At 37.3% G+C, this 18,443-nt stretch overlaps 1 protein-coding gene across 1 annotated transcript; it reads right to left on the bottom strand.

Moving 5' to 3' along the window:
- Positions 1–792: 792 nt before the first annotated feature.
- acer2 (alkaline ceramidase 2) lies at positions 793–17,182 on the bottom strand. The gene is made up of 6 exons (XM_044346969.1): positions 16,786–17,182; positions 16,291–16,405; positions 12,682–12,823; positions 11,984–12,121; positions 2,939–3,076; positions 793–2,408 (listed from the first exon to the last, which is right to left on the bottom strand). Exons 1-6 carry the CDS (start codon positions 16,897–16,899, stop codon positions 2,222–2,224), a joined length of 834 nt encoding a protein of 277 aa, XP_044202904.1. The 5' UTR covers positions 16,900–17,182; the 3' UTR covers positions 793–2,221.
- Between the last annotated feature and the right edge of the window lie 1,261 nt (positions 17,183–18,443).

Raw genomic sequence — 18,443 nt, 5'->3', positions numbered from 1 at the left:
CACAAATGTCCTTTTAAAAAAGACATAACTCACTGTTATGTGATCATAATTATACCTCATGCCAAGACAAATATCACAATTAAGAGGGTTAGCATTAAACAGGCTGCCCTGTTCGCACAAAGTCGTTAATTAAAGTTGTGCACATTTTCTCTGCATCATAAGAACAACCCAATATCATGGATATCTTGTAATAATTTGCAACACAATGTTCTGTTCAATTACACTGTTCAAACTGTAAATACTGTCAAAAAGTTTCTTCTGAAGCTACAATAAAAAAGAAACAGTTTATAAGAAGGTTTGGCGATACAAAGGTAGTAATAATAATAATAATAATAATAATAATAACAATAATTATAATAACACATCAAAATGATTCACCCTTTAGGCAGTTGCTTTAATTTTGGCAGATCTTCACTTGCAAAAATATAAATTGTTTTTGGATTTAACAAAATACTTCAAGTAGTTAAAAAATAACACTTCAGAATATCAGAAAATTTGCTGTTTTCTTTCTAAATCCTGATCCTTCATTTGACCCTTGATGTGTGCACAAGTTATTTTATCGGTTTCAGAAGCTGCTGCAGGAAGACAGGTTTCTTTCCCTGGCAGTAAAATAATATTTGTTGAACAGCTTGAGGCAGTTTTCACGAACAACATGTGCAACAATGGTTTGAAAAAGCTTTGGTGATCCTTGTCTTTTAGGGGTACTGTTTAGCTTTGCAACACCCAGCATAATTCCCTTTTAAATTCTGCATACAGAATCTCGATCCATTTTTCTCTTTTTTTCTAAATTAGACCTAAATTAAACCTAATTTCTATAAAACCTACACCTTACATCCATTTGTTACTTAATGCAATCAATATACAGTATTTCCCCCTTTAGAGCAAACAGTTTGCTTTGTTACTCCATCATCCTTTTTGCTTAAGGCTTTTTGCACAGTTTTTATAGTTTAAGCATAAAGTCTACTGAGCCTGGAATAAATAACCCTGAAGATCATTTTGAGAGTTGAGATGTCTGCGTGAAATAAAAATCAGCAGGGAAACTTGTCAGCGGTTAAGGGTTGCTGTACATAAGGAAGCAAATTTGAAAAATTTAAAACAGTTAGACTGTTAAATTATTTCAATTATCATTCATCTGAATTGTTCTGATAGTGCTATGCACTGTGCTCTTAGCCAATGGCTCTGAGAACTATTCTTTATTCTGTGCAAAATATGTAACTATTTCATTGAATTGTCGGTCATATTTCAATATATTTTGATTTTTACATTCATTTTTTTTTACTTTGGGTTTTGGCCAATATCAAAGGGTACCTGTTCATTCAGTAACATATGAATGACTTGCTTTTCCTCGGAAAATTACACTATGAGTTAACAAACTATATACAGGAATATATTAAAACACATTTTTCAAAAACTATCCTGAACAATCACAGTTGCATGCTAGAAATACAACATAACGCACCAATCACAGAAAGAACCCTATTATATTTATGACTTTTTCACCAAACTGGTCGTTGACACAGATGGCAGGTAGAACAGCTTGAATCTATTATATATTTAACACACATAAGGCTTTGTGTGAATTACCTTCCTATAACATTTCTGTAACATCTTATGAACGAGCTGGTTGTTTCATTGAGCATAGTAAAATTGGCTGCATTATGCATTAATCACAGTTAATGTATCCAGTGCTTTGTATTTTTTCTAAACCTGGGTTTGAAATGGCCAGACTGCACCTATGAGATGCTATATTTGTGTTTATAAAGGCAATCTAATGCTTTATAATGAGGTTTTCTGAGTTACTATAAAATGTACAAAATCTTGTCTTTAATAAAGCATGAAATGCATAATACTAATACTTTCATTCTTAAAAGATTACATGATTCCCTTTGCAAAGCCTGAGAACATGTTTAGTACACTGAAAAAGGTTTCTTGGCTCTGATATGGTGTTATGTAAAGAGTCACCCTGTGTCACCAAGCCAGATAAATTTGTGACACCTTTTGCTCTTTGACAGAGTTGCATAAACACTGTTGAGTAATGAAGACCAGACCAGGGAAGGAAAAGGAAAAAGTAAATCCTCATGTTTGACCAAAATGTGCATCGCCCACATCTTTCAGTCACTAATGGAGGCATTTTGACTCACAGACATGGTGGTGTTTCTTGCTGGGACACATCCTTGGGAGACAAGTAAAAGCACAACCAGCAGAGCAGACCCGGGTGACCTTAAGTCACCTTGATAGCAGACTTCTTGTGGACACAGAGCAATGAAACATAGGGCACGCCAATAAAAGCCCATTTCTCGTTGGGCCAGAACATGATGACGGGACCTCGCTCTGGGGCCTCAGTTGCTACGTCAAAGTAGGCGAAGCAAACGCAACCCAAGTAGGAAGCCAGACAAATGAGGATGTGCCTGTAAAAGCAAAAGGGGTTTGAATGAGCCAGACCACCTGGGAAATGGCTCACTAAATATATGCATGTACAAGTATAACCAGCAGCTGGTTAGCTTAGCTTAGCATAAAGACTGGAAATGGGGGAAACAACTGGCCTGTTTTACTCTTTGTTTTTTGTACTGATTAAACAAACCAGCTATAACTTGTAAATAAATGAGCTTTAGAGGTGCTGGTAGTCAGATTTTGTTACCTGCGGACAGAGCCAGGCTAACCGTTTTCTCATCTCTAGTCTTTAGCTTAACTAAGCTAACCGGCTGCTAGCTCCAGTTTCATAGTGAATGGACAGATACAAGTTGAGTGGCATCAATCTTCTCACTTAACTCACAACTTAAACTACTGAACTATTCCTTTAAAGAAGAAAACATATGCCTAAAAGCATGCACTTTTAATAATATTAATTTCCCTTTTAATCCCACAAAGTGCATCTTAAGTAATAACCTCCACAGTATCCCATTAAATGCAGAGTTTTCTGAGTTGGCTTTGAGCTTACCAAGCACAGTGTAAGTAGGGAAAGTTGACAGATGACCACATTTCACAGAAGATCCTGTCACTGATCCAGCAAAGCAGAGCCAGTGCCCACCAGATCCCTGAGATCAGGCCCAGCTTGAACACACGTGGGTTTTCACACCTGCAAAGACCAAACAGAGCATCGAGAAATATTCACAACTGTGAAAACACACACAGTTTTTATAACTGCAGAAAAAACAAAAGTAGACTTAAAGTTAACGTGTTACCTAATGTTTTTCATTCACTCTTACATACTGTATATATTTTTATCATCTCTGTTACCATATAATCATCCTCCAACCACATACTCAGTACATACAGTATACTGTTTTTTGTACTTTTCCATTTACTGTGCTCAGTCTTGTGGATGCAAAGTTTTAGTGCATGTGATCCGTGTATGCAAAACACACAAAACCATAAACTTCAAGACAACAAATTTCTTGGCATCTCTAATGGGCAAGTCACAAGAGCAACAAAACAGTCTTTTATCTTAAAAAATTAAATTTAATTAAAAAATAAAACAACTGTGAAAACACATTACTTTTTAACATCCTTTATATTCTGTAAATCTACAAATAAAGTTAAATGCATTAAGACATAGAACATTAGAAACAACATTTGAAATGTTATTTATTTTTAAGCCATGGGTACTCTCCACCAATCAGCTGATACATGTGAGAGCATGGAAAAAAATAACAAAACTGTAAATAAAACAATAATCAAACTATGACATCATGTTTAAAGTTCCAGTTGCGTTGGCCCATTTTGCAAATATCTTGCTCAAGGCATCATAAAACGCCTCCCAGAGGCAATCCAAACTGATCATACAGGGGGCGGATGATGTGTTTCACAATGCATCTGGCTTTGTGTTCAATTCTGATGGCATACAAATCTCCCAGCTGGTTCTGAGGCTTACCAATGAGTTTACAGTCTGTTTCAGTCACTGTGGAAAGGGTGTTTTTATATCTATGAGATGTTCAGACCAGGATGTTAAAACTGTAGGTTAACATATTTCTCTTTAGATAACTAACAGAAATGTGACCATGTACCAAGTACTCTGGTCTACTTCTCTGCAAAAACATCTCCTAGTGGACACACCACTGACCTACAGAGACACGTGCTAATCCAGAATGCTGCTGATAAACTATTCTTAGTCTTGTGCTCCTTGGACATACCAGTCACAGCCCTGCTGCTGGCACAACAGTGTGGTCACTGCGACACAGTTTGTCACCCTCCCTCAAGACACAGCATGCTATGAAGTCATCCCACTTTACAAGCCTTTCATTCGGGCTACCATTGTTCCAAAGAGAGAGGAATGTTGGAATGACACAAACTCAACTTCCAGAAGAACTACAACAAAATAACAGATGATTAACAGCAAGTATTGCTCAGCTATGGAAAGGCGATGGAAATTTTTAAGTGTAGCCTTAAGTTACGGAGGAGCAGTAATGACGGCTATGTGGCAACGGAAAGAGAAGCACAAACATTATGCCAGGTTAAAGCTAGCCTATGCAATTTTTAGTGAATAGGAGTCACTGTGGCCACAAGCAACAACTAGGGGACAATGGTTAAACTTGGATTTTTTGGCCAGATGGGGGCAGCGTAACAAGCTGAAACAGAAAGAGCCAAAGTTAGTTCTGCTCCACAAGTAAGGAACCCTCATTCCCAATCAAACTGGCATTTGTAATAACACAGTTAAGTAAAAATCCATCTTTAGAAGACCTCCTCAACTGTATGTCTTGTGTTTCGCTCCATTTGTCTACATTTTAAACAATATTGTTGTTTATTCAATATTTCTGTTTTTCCAACATTTAACAAACTGCATTTCCCGTAAGTCCTAAACCATGGCAATCAAATGTCACTGCTCAATCAATAATGGTCAGAAAATGGTGAAAAATGTTGATTACAGTTTTCCAAAGTCCAAGATGCAACCTAAAATGTTTTCTTTTGTCCCGTCCAACAGTCCACAACCCAAAGATATTCAGTTTATTATCATAGGGGAACAAAGAAACTAGGGGAAAAAAATCATATTTGAGGAACAAGAGAATTCAAAATTTTTCGTAAAAAATGACTCAATTATTAATCAATTATCACAATAGCTGACTGAACACTGTAGAAGTTTTTAGTCAGCACAGACTACAGCTAATAAATTGGGGGAATGACTTTAGAAGAGATTGTTGGTAAATTTTATAGATACAGACAAAGTGATTTTGATGTACAAGTGTAATACACATGCTGCCATACGGGTAAATTTTCATGGGAGTTGTAGTTTTTAGCATCTCACAAGGTAATCGTTGTTTAACAACAGTTTCACTTATGAGTGCTGTAGTGGATGCCAATTTGTCCTATAGTATGGAGAGTAAAGCCCATGAACATGTTTAATTTTTTCTAGATAGACCAATGAAAGAAATGCTCACTGAGAGATTGCAGTGAGTTACAGAAGTAGATGGATCAGAGTCTTGCCCCGTCATGATATCATGACCTTCGACTTCCTATTATCACCCTATTAAGCTGTTAAAAGCTGAAGGGAACTGCAGTGTCAGGTGGTAATTCGCTGAGTGACCCCTTTCAGATTACAGTAGTCATCTGATCTATTGTTGATATTAAGAAAATATTGATGAGTGCAGCTTTAGTGCTAAAATGTAGTGTAACAGTATAAGTAGATAAGAGGCATAAAGACAGCAAACTGTCTAAGATATATAAATTAGACAGCAATATCGAATTCAATTTGCTAACATTAGCCGCCATATTCTACTGGCAATAAAGACCAAGTAAGGCTGAGTAAAGGTGCGTTTGTTATGAGTTAAACTTTTTATTTGTGGGAGAAAGATTTCTTCTTTCAAAAGTTACATGGTCTCAGTTTTAGTGAAGTTAGTCAATTAATGAAGCAAACTAGAAAACGGTCTCTATCTTACATAATTGGTCCAGAGGGTGAGAGGAAAAAAATCTGGTGTCACGTCTACTCATCAGCCACGGGAAGTGCAAAAATAGATGGCTAATGATACCTACTCCCAGAAGGAAACAGGCTATTAAAGTGTCATCAATATTATATTAAAATTTAAGTGTTCCAATTGATTATACAGCACTCACATGGAACCAAATCCGGACTTCCTGTGCAGCAGGTACTAAGTCACCTAACCTCAGTATCTGCCTTTACATGCACACAGTTTTAAGTCATAAGTCAGCCACCACCCCTTCCTGCCTCCAACAAACGTACACTGACAAGACCACTGCCATACAGCCGGATATCTGGAATACTGTGACTATCAGCTTAAACAGAAGCATGTAAGATAAGAAACGGCATGAAACCGGGACTTCTCCTTGAAGACCCTGAGGCAAGTGAGTGTGATGGGGAGTTTGACTGTTGGAGGAAAAGATAAGTGAAGGAAAGGGCCTGCCTGTCTGTCTGGGGTGGAGTCCCGCTAGGATGCTTCTCTCACTCAAGGGAATAAAAAGGAAGAGGCTCCATAGGATCATTGACACAAAGCCTGATTCTCATCAGACAACACTGAAGACAGCTCTTCACAAGGTCTAGCTTGCATGTTACATGTCAATACTCCAGTAGACAATATCAAACTGGATTAATGAATACCAACACATCACACAGTGCAGTGTTATTTAAGTTAAAACGATCATCAGCTACATTATGTTTCTTGAGGGATGCACTGATCCAATTTTTTTTCTTCCCACACAAATCCGATACCTCTTCTCAGGTTATATGTCAATTCTCTATACTACACCAGACTACCAACAAGCTTGGCAAATTTTGGGAAATTTGGAACATTTTCTTTATCTTTCTGGATAACAATAATATGTCTAATGCTTTGAGTGCCTTGAGTATGATGAAGGCTGCTGTGCCTTTTGTTTTTTTGTTTTTTCTTTACTTTTTTTTTACTAATTTATTTACCTTTTAAATTTCTATTTATTTTTAACTGTAATGTTTACTTATTGCTGAGTTGAAGGAATCTCTTGCGCTTCAGCCACTCCACAGGCGGAGGTCGGTGCTCACAGAAAAGGACAAATTGTAACAAACAGTTCAATGGGCCACTTCTCAAAGACTGCACCCAAAGAAGATACTGGAGCACACAATTCACTTTAGCAGATTATTAAGGTGCAAACGACTAACATTTCAACATGCACAGCGTCTTCAGAGTCAAACAGTAATAGTATAGATTGAAAAAGTTAAATACCCTCCTCCATACACAGAAAAGTCTCCCATTGGTTGTGTGGAACTTATTTGAATATTTTTTAAGTACGGTAACACAAGGCCAGGGATTTTTATGGCACTAAAAATTAAATGCATGTAACAAACTGCATGTAACTGATGGACAAACTGTATTTATTGTGGATCGTTCACATCACCCAATCTGGTTAATCAGATCATAATAATTAATCCGTATCTGCACCAACACCAATCCAGTGGATTGGATCGGTACGTCCTGAGTTTCTTGTTTGGTCAGACATCTTTTTAGGAATGTCACCACATACGCAGATCTCAGCAGTAAACTTGGTGTTAATTCTTATCACTATTGATATAGTTACTGATAGGAATTATAGCCAAAACTATGAAAATAATGCCTATGTTGTAATAAACTGGAATTATGCTTGAAGCACTCAGCACTGACAAAATATGAAAAACTTCGGTGTTATTTCCTTTTCCACTTGTGCTTTTAAAAAGCCAGAGTTGAATAATGAGTGGGACTTGTCAGTTATTTCAATCTAAGTTTTACATAAATAAACAGATGTTTTCATTTAGTCTATGGATGGTATCACCGCATTATTTTATCTATGTGAAAATTAACTTGCTCTCTCAATTTTAACATAATCGCTGTATTTGTATTACATTATACCTACTGTTCATGAATAATACCTGTCATAGCATGACTGGTATTAATTCCCCAACAATTCCACTGAATGGAATTCATGGAATTCCACTTTATGGAATTGTTGGGGCAACTTTACTGGATATCCTACATACGGGACAAGTTGTTTTTGTACAACTGGAAGTGACTTGAATAGGGGCCAGCAGCTGTACTGTACAAAAAGCAAACAACAACAACAAAATAGTCTGTCCTTTTTAAGGGCAAAAGTCCATCAGCCGGGGCTGCAGGAATTCTCTCTCACTTAGCAGAACAAAAACAAGCGGCCTCTATAGATAACTGGCACCGACAATAATGTCAAGAATTACCAACAGGTTGAACAATAGATGACTTAAGGTTACAAGACTAATGGTGGTGAGTAAGGGTTGTGGGAAACGGAAAGCAATTGAGCGTACTTCCACATTATGTGACGGAGGAAAACATTAGAGACCAAAACACACACACACACACACACAATTGGCTTGTTGTGTGTTTTTAGGAACATTCTTTCACATCATAAGTCCCTATAATTAGCTTGGAACAGACAACATGTCATCAGACAATGTAAGTACAAAAGGCCAAATGTTAATGTTAATGTACTGTGGACGACAGACATTACACGCTTCCTTGTTTCTTGTTAACTACTAAATATTGCAGCAGCTGATTTAACTGAGTAGGCAACTTTTAACTGCAGACATAGAAAAGAATCATTGATATCTGCTGCCGTACAGCTGTAAGTTCAAACTAATATTCTACTAACTGCAGGTGTAACTGTTGTGTAGCTAACTGAACCAACTAGCTTGCTTACATATGACCTGTTTAGATTACCTGTGTAATAACAGTGTAAATTAGGAAGATCTGAGATTCCAACATGTTACACCTCAAATTACAAAAACAACAAACCACCAACATACCAACAATTTTAGACTAAATGTCTGAATAAAATCAGTTAAGTTATGCAGTACAAGTCAAAAGTTTGGACACACCCTTCCCATTCACATGAATGAGAAAGTGTGTCTAAACCTTTGACCGATACTGTAAGTAGGCCTATAAAGTTAAGTATAGTTAATTGGACATTTACCACTAATTCTAAACTGCACAAATACTGTTAACTCTGAAACACACACATTTCTCAATTTAAGTATAAATAAATAAAACAAAGTCATACCTACATCTACAAAGTATTATCTGGTAAGTTTAAAGTAATCATTTGGCTTCCTAGATCTGTCTCACTAGAAAGGTATTTCACAGCTTGTGGAGCCATTTCAAGTGAAATAGCTAAGGACAAAGGGACTAAGGAACTGTGTTGTGTTCTGGATAACTATGGACTGACTCAGCGTGTGATGGAGCCCGTACGCAACAAGGGGCATGCTCTGGACATCTCCAAGGGTCTGAACATTTCTAAGGTTGTGGTAACTGCTCTCTCTGATCATTCCTGTGTTTTCTTTGAGAGAACTATCTCTGCACACACAAATGTTCTAACAGAGGTAATCACAAAACGCCATATCACTGAAAACAGTGATATGGCGTTAACAGCCTATCACTGTTTTCTAATGTCAACAGCCTAACAAACCCTCCTGTGTCAGTAGTCTCTGAACTTTTATCCACCGGAGCCTGCAGTGAATTTGCCTCCTTCTTCACTGACAACATTCAGAAAATTAGACAAGCAGTCAGTGCCTCCATATCAGGTAGAGGATATGTGTTGTCCTTGTGTCACTTAAAATCAATTCAAATACCATGACGCTATTTTCTCCGATCATAGAAACCTGGAGGACATTATACAAAATCTGAAATCCTCCTCTTGCTGCCTTGATATTCTGCCAACAGGCTTTTTCAAAAATGTTTCTAATTGCATGGCATCAGACCTTCTACAAATTGTAAACACATCTTTTCTCTCTGGTTTATTCCCACAGGCAATGAAAACTGCCGTCAACAAGCCACTCTTAAAAAAGAACAATCTACACACCTCAGTAATGAACAATTATAGGTCAACATCAAACCTCTTGTTTTAAAGTAAAACCATTGAAAAATCAAACAACTTCTTGACAGTAAACAATTGTTTTGATGTCGTCCAGTCAGGATTTCAACCACACCACAGCACTGACACTGCTCTTGTTAACATCTTCAATGACGCAGACATTGACAAAATTTTAGTCTTATAGTATTATTATCACTAGTATTATTGGATCTCAGTGCTGCATTCAACACAGTCGACCACAACATATTACTAGACTGACTGGAAAACTTTGTGGGACTTTCTGGCACAGTACTAAACTAGTTTGAATCCTACTTAAAGGACAGGGACTGCTTTGTGTCTATAGGTAAATACCCATCTGAGCAGACAAAAATAACATGTGGAGTTCCCCAAGGCTCCACTCTGGGGCCTCTTCTGTTCAATATCTACATGTTCCCACTAGCTCATGTTATGGAAAATAACCAAGTATTTTACTATAATTATGCAGACGACACATAAATTTACATAACCATATCACCAGGGAACTATGGTCCAACACAAGCACTGAGTAAGTGCATTGAACAAATCAACAACGAGATGTGCCAGAATTTCTTCAATTAAACAAAGACAAAACTGAAGTAATTGTTTTTGGAGCCAAGGAAGAACAATTCAAAATCAGTGCCCAGTTTTAAACGATGTTAAAAACCACAAACCAAGCAAGAAATCTTGGTGTAGTCATGGACTCAGACCTGAATTTCAACAGCCATTTACCTTCGAAGACTCGACAACTGCAACACTGTCTTTACAGGTCTCCTTAAAAAAAAATTGACAGCTACAGTTGATTCAGGACGCTGCTGCTCGAGACCAAGAAAGTGGATCACATCACTCCAGTTCTGAAGTCTTTACACTGGCTTCCTATCTGTAAAAGCATACTGCTGTTGGTTTATAAAGTACTGAATGGTTTAGGGCCAAAATAAATTCTGATCTTCTGCTACATTATGAACCATCCAGACCTCTCAGGTCATCTGGGACAGGTCTGCGTTCTGTTTCCAGAGTCAAAACTAAACATGGAGAAGCAGTGTTCAGTTTTTATGCATCACATATCTGGAAAAACCCTCCCAGAAAACTGCAACTGCTGCAACTCTAAGTTCTCTTAAATCAGGGCTTAAGACTTTTCTGTTTGCTGCTACCTTTTATTAAATCAAATTTAGGGCTTTTGATTAATTTCTTGCACTGAACTGTAACTTTTACTCCCCTGTTTTATCTGTCTTATTCTATTTTAGCTTATTTGTATTTCCAATTTTACATTTTTTAATTATATTTAAATGTCTTTTTATATTGCCCTGTGTTGTTTTAACATTCTCTCGATGCCTTTTATGTTTTATGTAAAGCACCTTGAATTGCCTTGTTGTTGAAATGTGCTACACAAATAAACTTGCCTTGCCTTACAGCGACTTTCTACAGTACATCATTACATAGTTGACATAGTCAGTAGGATACATCTTCTGGGAATGATGAATGTCTGTAGCAAATTTCTGGTAGATGTTTCACAGGATAATAAAGCTTTCACCGGCTGAGAGGATTACCAGTCTTCTGACTTTTCATCCTCTGGAGACCTGTATTAAGTTTCATGGCAATCCATCCAATAGTTTTTAATTCATTTCAGTCTGTACCAAAGTGGTGGACAAACAGACCAACATTTCCATCCCTAGAGCCTTGTTGCTAGCATGGCTACTTGATTGAACCTAATTGCTGACCCTGGCTCAAAGCCCTCCATGGCCAGGACTGGCGAATAAAGTGATGAAATGACAATGAAACATCTCACAGTCACTAGCCCTGATCCAGGACTGTCATACTATGTATTATGTAGAAAAAAAAAAAAAAAGACGTGTGGAAGAAATCCTGCACCACCTTTGGTTTTTACTATGCTTGGTTTGTACTGATTTACATTAAAAAGATCCTTCTTGGTAAATAAGTAAATCATATTTTTTGTTAATTTTCACTTGTCTGACATCTTTTGTATTCTTTTACCCTTATAAGTTGATTACATGAGACGAATTTCTGTTTACAACATTCATCTCATTACATGTCCATTAAATGTCCAGGTTTCGAGGGGATGGCTATCCAAGACTTACATACTATGTGTACTATGACACTAATGGATCAGGGCTACATATTCACCCCTGCTGTTTGAAAAACAAATCTACTAACTCACCTTTTAAGCTCTGTAATGAGCAGTGCAGTACAGGGGATACCAAGAGTCATGAGTGACAATGAGTTCAGGACAGGTTTGACAAAGGCCAGCCCCGTGGTGATCCCTGACAAGATGCCGATGACCACTTTGAACCTTGACCTAGATTGAAAAGCAAAACAAGTTACAAAAACACCATTTGCAGCACTCTATGAACTGCATTATGAAATGCAGAAAGAATGTTGGGATGGCTCAAAACAGAAAGTCCTTTAACACACTAATAATAAACAAGCAACACTCAGCTACAAGGAGAATTGTAAGTGTCAGCCTGAAGTGAAAGGGCAGCCATGATGGCTCTGTGACAATGGAAAGAGAAGTAAAGACATGTGATGCAGCTTTTTCTGGTGTCAGCTATCTTGCACAGGCCTATTATTAAACAGGAGGCTCGCAGCAGTGAACACATTGTATGACAAAACAGTGGCCAACAGTGAGGTCAAGACACAAACTTGCTCAATACTAATACTGTATGTCTACCTGATGATGTTCTCCGATCATATGCTGGAAACTGTAGCATTGCATTGTTGTACAGTATGAAGGGCATTAGCCTGATATTTCACCTGATTGAAGACCCATAACTCAACTAACACGTTTATACACCTACACACCAGTTTCAAGTTCTTAAACCTAGTTATTCTGAAACAGTATCATACTGGTCAACATACCGATCCCTCCTGAACATCCTGGGTAGGTATCTTTTGGGGAACCACATGGCAATGGCACACATTAGCACCCATAATATGGCCAACTCATCCAGCATCTGGCCAAGGAAGCTGAGGGTGGCATGGAAGTATGTAGAACCAATACCTGAGAAAAGAGAAGAGAAAAGAGATCTAAACTGAAGATGTTCAGTGTGTTAAGGAGGCTGGATTAATGAGATTGCGTCTTAAAAAAAACACTTGATGTGATCAGTGTTTGATCTTATTAAATCTTTTGGAAAATGAAGGAAAATCAAAAAGATCTATTACTGACAACAGTGGACAATTGATGTCACAAGCTAAAAACTTTTCGTGCCACCATGAAGTGTCCAAGTCTGCATATTTTATCCAGTATACAGCTGATATGTTCTCATTTCCATTTATCGAATGGAAAAATGAACCAAAACAATGTAAAGCTGCAACGATTAGTCAATTAATCAATTAGTTGAGCAACAGAAAATTAATCGGCAACTATTAAAATAATCAAATAATTGTTTTAGTCATTTATTAAGCAAAAATGCAAAATATCATAACATTTGCTGGTCGCAGCTTTTCAAATGTGAGAATTTGAAATTTTTCTGTGTCATACATGATAGTCAACATTTATATTTTGGGGGCTTTGACTGTAGAGCAGACAAAGCCCCCAAAATATAACATTTACAACATATAAACATTTGAAGCTATCACAGGGACATTTTATAGCCAAAACAACTAATCAGTTAATCGAAAAAATTATTGGCAGGTTAATCAATAATGAAAATAACCATTAGTTGCAGCACTAAAACAATTAAAAATGTCTAGAAAGTTACAAATTTCACCTCTAAACAAGACCAATTCAAACAGACATCATGTATAATAGGAAACATCAAATATTTTGGGCAGACAAATAACTGACTATAGGGATGTGAAGGACAGGTCATCTCTAATGTAACTGCCAAAAACAAAAGCAGCTTAGTAGCTAATACAGAGAAATGCTGCTGTTTTAAGCAAAGAGCCAGAATGGAAATAACACGTTCATGACAAATACTATAGTTACCTTGAACTCAGCTTTAATATAAATGCAAGTTTGGATCATTCAGTGCTGCTTTGTTATCAAGGTCCAACAGACCTTCTATTATCAGTACAATCTGTTTTCATAACAAGCGCTCCAGGAGATTCCTACATTTCAACAAACTTCTTATCTAAAAGGGACTGCCGCTCTTAGTCTTATGTTACTAATAATGACAGCCTGTAAGTGCAGTTGTATATTATTGTCAGTCACAACAAAACTAATACAGAGACCATGTTAATTTTCTCATGGAAACACTGTACATGTAGACTGGTGGTAGTCAAGACCGTCTTTCCTAACTGTATGAACACTGGGAACTCACCACTAAGGCAAAGGCAAAAGAAAAGCAGCTGGATGTTTTCATACCGGAGCCTATAAGTTTGTTTTCCTGCTCAAGTCAAAGGTCATCCCAACCACAGAGACAGTGGAAGAGAGATGAAATCATGTGACCCGACACTTGTCAACAGTATACAGATTCTTAAAAATGGATGCAGTTCAAAGCTCTTGAGTCGCACACATAAACATTTGTGGCTTGGACCAAAAACTGCTGGATGTCAAATGTGCTGCAACAACTTAAAGGAACAAACAATCTGATCTTCTTTCCCTTCAAGTTTCATCACTAGATGCCATATAAAATTATCTGAAAATGTTAGAAAAATATTTCTTATCTGACTCATACTTTCGGTTCAAGTGACCAAGACAGTTATGCAAATGATTTTCAACTGCTACTCTGTTTTTTGTGTGTGTGTGACAGTAAGGTCACCTCTCAGGAACAGTGGGAGGTCTGTCAAGTTATCTTTGCTGACAGTGCAACTGCTGTTTTGAAAAAGACAGCAGTAAGGGAACAAGGCACTGTAATCTCTCTATTACTATGCTGTCCATTTCATACAGTAGCCCCATTTAAGACCAACATACTGAGTCAAATCAAATGAAATCTAGGCAACAGGCTTATTCATTCAACCAATGAATAAGCCCAGTCATGATCAAATGTTTTTAGAAGGGTAAAATGATTCAGGATATCCTAAAGCTATGGCTAAGGACGGAGGAAGAGGCTACAGCTGAGGAAACCTAAATCTGAACACTGTTTAAGAATGCAGACTAGCAAGTGTGAGCACCTACAAGTGTATAAAATGTATAACTTGTGTACTTATATATACTTAAAATGTTTGTGTATTTAAGGCTGCAACTACTGGCTATTTTTACTATCAATTAATCTGCAGGTTATTTCTAAATTAATCCATTTATCACTTGGTCTACAAAATTTCAGAAAATAGTGAAAAATGGTCTTTACACTTTCCGTAAGCCCAAACTGGCACATTTAAATAGCTTGTATTGTCCCACTACTACTAACTATCCAAAAAACCCAAAATATTCAGATTGGTATCATGAAGACTAAGAAAAACAGCAAAATATTCACTTAATTTTAGCTGAAATCCCACTGTGCCAAAGTACAGGCTGTACTTTGGCACAGTGGTGCTTTGAGCTAAATGTTAATGTATAAACATGCTAACAAGCTCAAAATGCTAGCATGATGTTAAGCAGGTGTAACATTTGCCACGTTACCCATCTTAATTTAGCGTGTTAGCATGCTAACATTCGCTAATTGGCTGTGAAGTGAATGTCATTAGTTTTGCAGGTATTTGGTCATAAAGGTATAAAAATACTGAAATTATTACAATTCATCCACTGTGGACCATGGATGTCTGTAATAAATTTCAAGACAATTCATCCAATAGTTGTCAATATATTTAAATGACAACCAAAAATGTGGACCTGCTGGTGTCACTCGCAAAGTCAGAGGGTCACCAAAGTCTGATTTATGCGCTGGAGAGCATAAAGGTCAGTACAAAATTTTGTGCCAAACTTCAAACTTTGTCCTGCTGGAGTAGCCAGAGTCAGAGTCAAAGTCATTAGGATTCATCCTATCAGGACCTTGAATGTTATGTAGAGAATTTCATGACAATCTAACAAATACTTTTCAAATACTCCACCCTGAACCACATGGTGGCACTAGAGGAAAAGTTAGAGGGTCATCAAAGTCAATAGGATTCATCCTCTGGGGACCATGAATGCCTGTACAAAATTTCATGGCAATTTTTCAAATAGTTTTAAAGTTTTGACAGACTAACATTGGCTAGAGTCATGCCACTAGCATTGCTAAAACATGAAAATGTGTTGATTCTTGATGCTGATTAGTTTTCTGTCAATCACCTTATCAAGTAATTGTCTAAATTGTTTCAGCTCAAGATTTCATGCATTAAAATAAGCTTTGCATTTAGTTTAATACCAAAAACAGCACATATGCCTTAGGCTATGTTTTGTAAATGATAGTCTATTAATTATCATGAGACTATACAAAACACATATACCAGCCTAATAGTGCAAAATCAATAAAGTATAAGTTTCTATATGGCTTGTTAGCTAAAAGAAGTTGAACTGAGATAATGATGGTAAAGCTGAACAGAAAGCTGAGGGGTTAAGAGGTCATCATCAAACAGTATAAAGACAATGTCAGTCAGCCAACTTACCAACCACAACTAGTAGAATCCATATGAGGTAAATCCCACTGTTGAAATGTGTTGCATATTCGCGAAACAAGCACATTAATATGGGCGGCAAAACAAAAAACAAGATGTTGCTGATCTGAAATGATAAACAAAGGAAAACCATGAGCCAAAAAAACATATCACCGTTGAACTGATCGTGTAGTTACATGACAACATGCTTATAAAAGTTGATCAGTGTGCAGGCCTCAGTGGTCGTTAAACTCAACATCTGTAACTTGATGCTAAAGCACAAACAGTAAACATCATGACGCTGAAGCTGAAAACCAGCCAAACTGATATAAAACTCAGTCTAATTTGTAGCTAGCTATCTTGACAGTGCAACCTATAAGACAGCAGTGCAAGACAAAGAAAAACAAAGCCAGAGAAGCTGTGAGGAATTGCACACGAAAACGGTATTATGCAAAAAAAAAAAACAACAACATCTTGAGCTTAAAAGTCGAGCGACTTCAAACCGACCGTGTTGTAAAATTCAGCGATGCTGGGGTAAATAAGGTAATTGCCTTCGCACCAGTCCACCTCGGAGCTGCCAGCCTGCAACTGGTCCCAAAAAATCAGATTAACGTTACTCATGTCTGGACTGGTTCAGTCGGCTGGACCATGCAGAGCAGACAACACTCCACCGTCAGCTTTGGAGACAACAAACACTCGAGGAAAAGTCCGTATCTATCGGCTGCTAGTTCAAACTCTGAATCTTAACGATGCAGACCCGACACACACGTATTGTTCATTACTCGACGTGGTAGACCAGTGCAATCGTAGCTGAGCTGCATTTTAAGCCTCCGTTCCCCCACAAAGCCTCCTGCTTGTCGTGACGCTCAGCGTTGTGCATTGACAGCTGCTCCGTCTGGAGTCAAAGAGTGTCGAAGCTCAGAGAGGATTCACTCGCGCTCACTTCCTGGTTTGCTGAAACGCGGCAGGCCTGGGGCTGCTGAAGTACACATGCAGGTTATTTCCACTTGTGATGGATGGATGGATAGATAGATAGATAGATATGCATGATTTTAGTTATAACATATATATCCCTGTAGTGTATGCACATAATTCTGACCAAATTATGTGAAAAAATTTTTGAAAAAGTTGCATCACATACCTTATATTTCCTGTTTTTGCTTCAAAGGTCATGTGCAGAGGTGGATAGATGGATGGATGGATGGATGGATGGATGGACGGACGGACAGACGGACAGGTAGGTATGTAGGTAGACAGATAGACAGATAGATAGATAGATAGATAGATAGATAGATAGATAGACAGATACTTTATTAATCCCAAGAGGAAATTAAAATGTTACAGCAAGCCAATAATGAGGTAAAGGATACAAATGCAATTAAAGGCTCAATTATGTATAATAAATAAATAGAACTGCATAAATAAATAAATAGAACAGAGAGAATAGAATAGATATTGCTGCAGTAGTGAGGTGCATGATTGTCCATGGATGTCAGCATTGAGTGTACAAGATATTGATTACCAGAATAAGCTACACATTATACATATGATAACAGCAGCAAAGATGATCAAAATATGACTCTGAAATACAACAGATGTGATGGACAATGTAATGTAATAAAGGTCCAGGTGAGCAGGATTTCTTCACTGTCAGGGGACTTCCCTCTCCCAGCACAGAGGAGAGTCATTGTGCAGAATGTAATATTCTCCAAATATTCTGCTAAAAGAGGAATTGTGTTAATACAACAATAGAAATTGATAATTAAAAAAAACACATGAAAAAGCATGTTTACACCAGTGATGAATTACTAACCCCATGTTTCAATTCAAATGTCAATCAATCTATCAATAGAAAAGGAATCGTCAACGATTTTGATAAACAATGCTGCCTTCAGCTTCTGAAATGTGAGGATTTGCTGCTTTTCTCTGCTCTACATTACTATAAATTGAATATCTTTGGGCTTTGGACTATTAGTTGGACAAAACAAGCAATTTAAAGATGCGATGTGGGGCTCTTCGAAACAGTGATTGAATTTATCACTACTCTCTGACATATAGGCTAAATGCTTAATTGATTAATGTTAAAAATGACAAAGTAATGAAAAAACAATTAGAGCACATTAACTGGTACCTTAACTCTGTGAACTCACTCCCTGATAAAATTA

Source organism: Thunnus albacares, chromosome 3 (assembly GCF_914725855.1).
Source record: "Thunnus albacares chromosome 3, fThuAlb1.1, whole genome shotgun sequence".
NCBI classification, from domain to species: Eukaryota; Metazoa; Chordata; class Actinopteri; order Scombriformes; family Scombridae; genus Thunnus; species Thunnus albacares.
Note: the sequence above shows the minus strand (reverse complement) of the source record. Positions and strands in the feature narration are given on the sequence as shown.

What these genes read in the sequence shown, in the direction of transcription:
- acer2 (XM_044346969.1), bottom strand. Translation starts at nt 16,899, where the DNA reads ATGAGTAACGTTAATCTGATTTTTTGGGACCAGTTGCAGGCTGGCAGC. An exon ending in CTCATTACAGAGCTTAAAAG is followed by an intron (nt 3,077 to 11,983) that starts GTGAGTTAGTAG and finishes TGGTCTTTGCAG; the next exon opens with GTGTGAAAACCCACGTGTGT. An exon ending in CCCTACTTACACTGTGCTTG is followed by an intron (nt 2,409 to 2,938) that starts GTAAGCTCAAAG and finishes TTGCTTTTACAG; the next exon opens with GCACATCCTCATTTGTCTGG.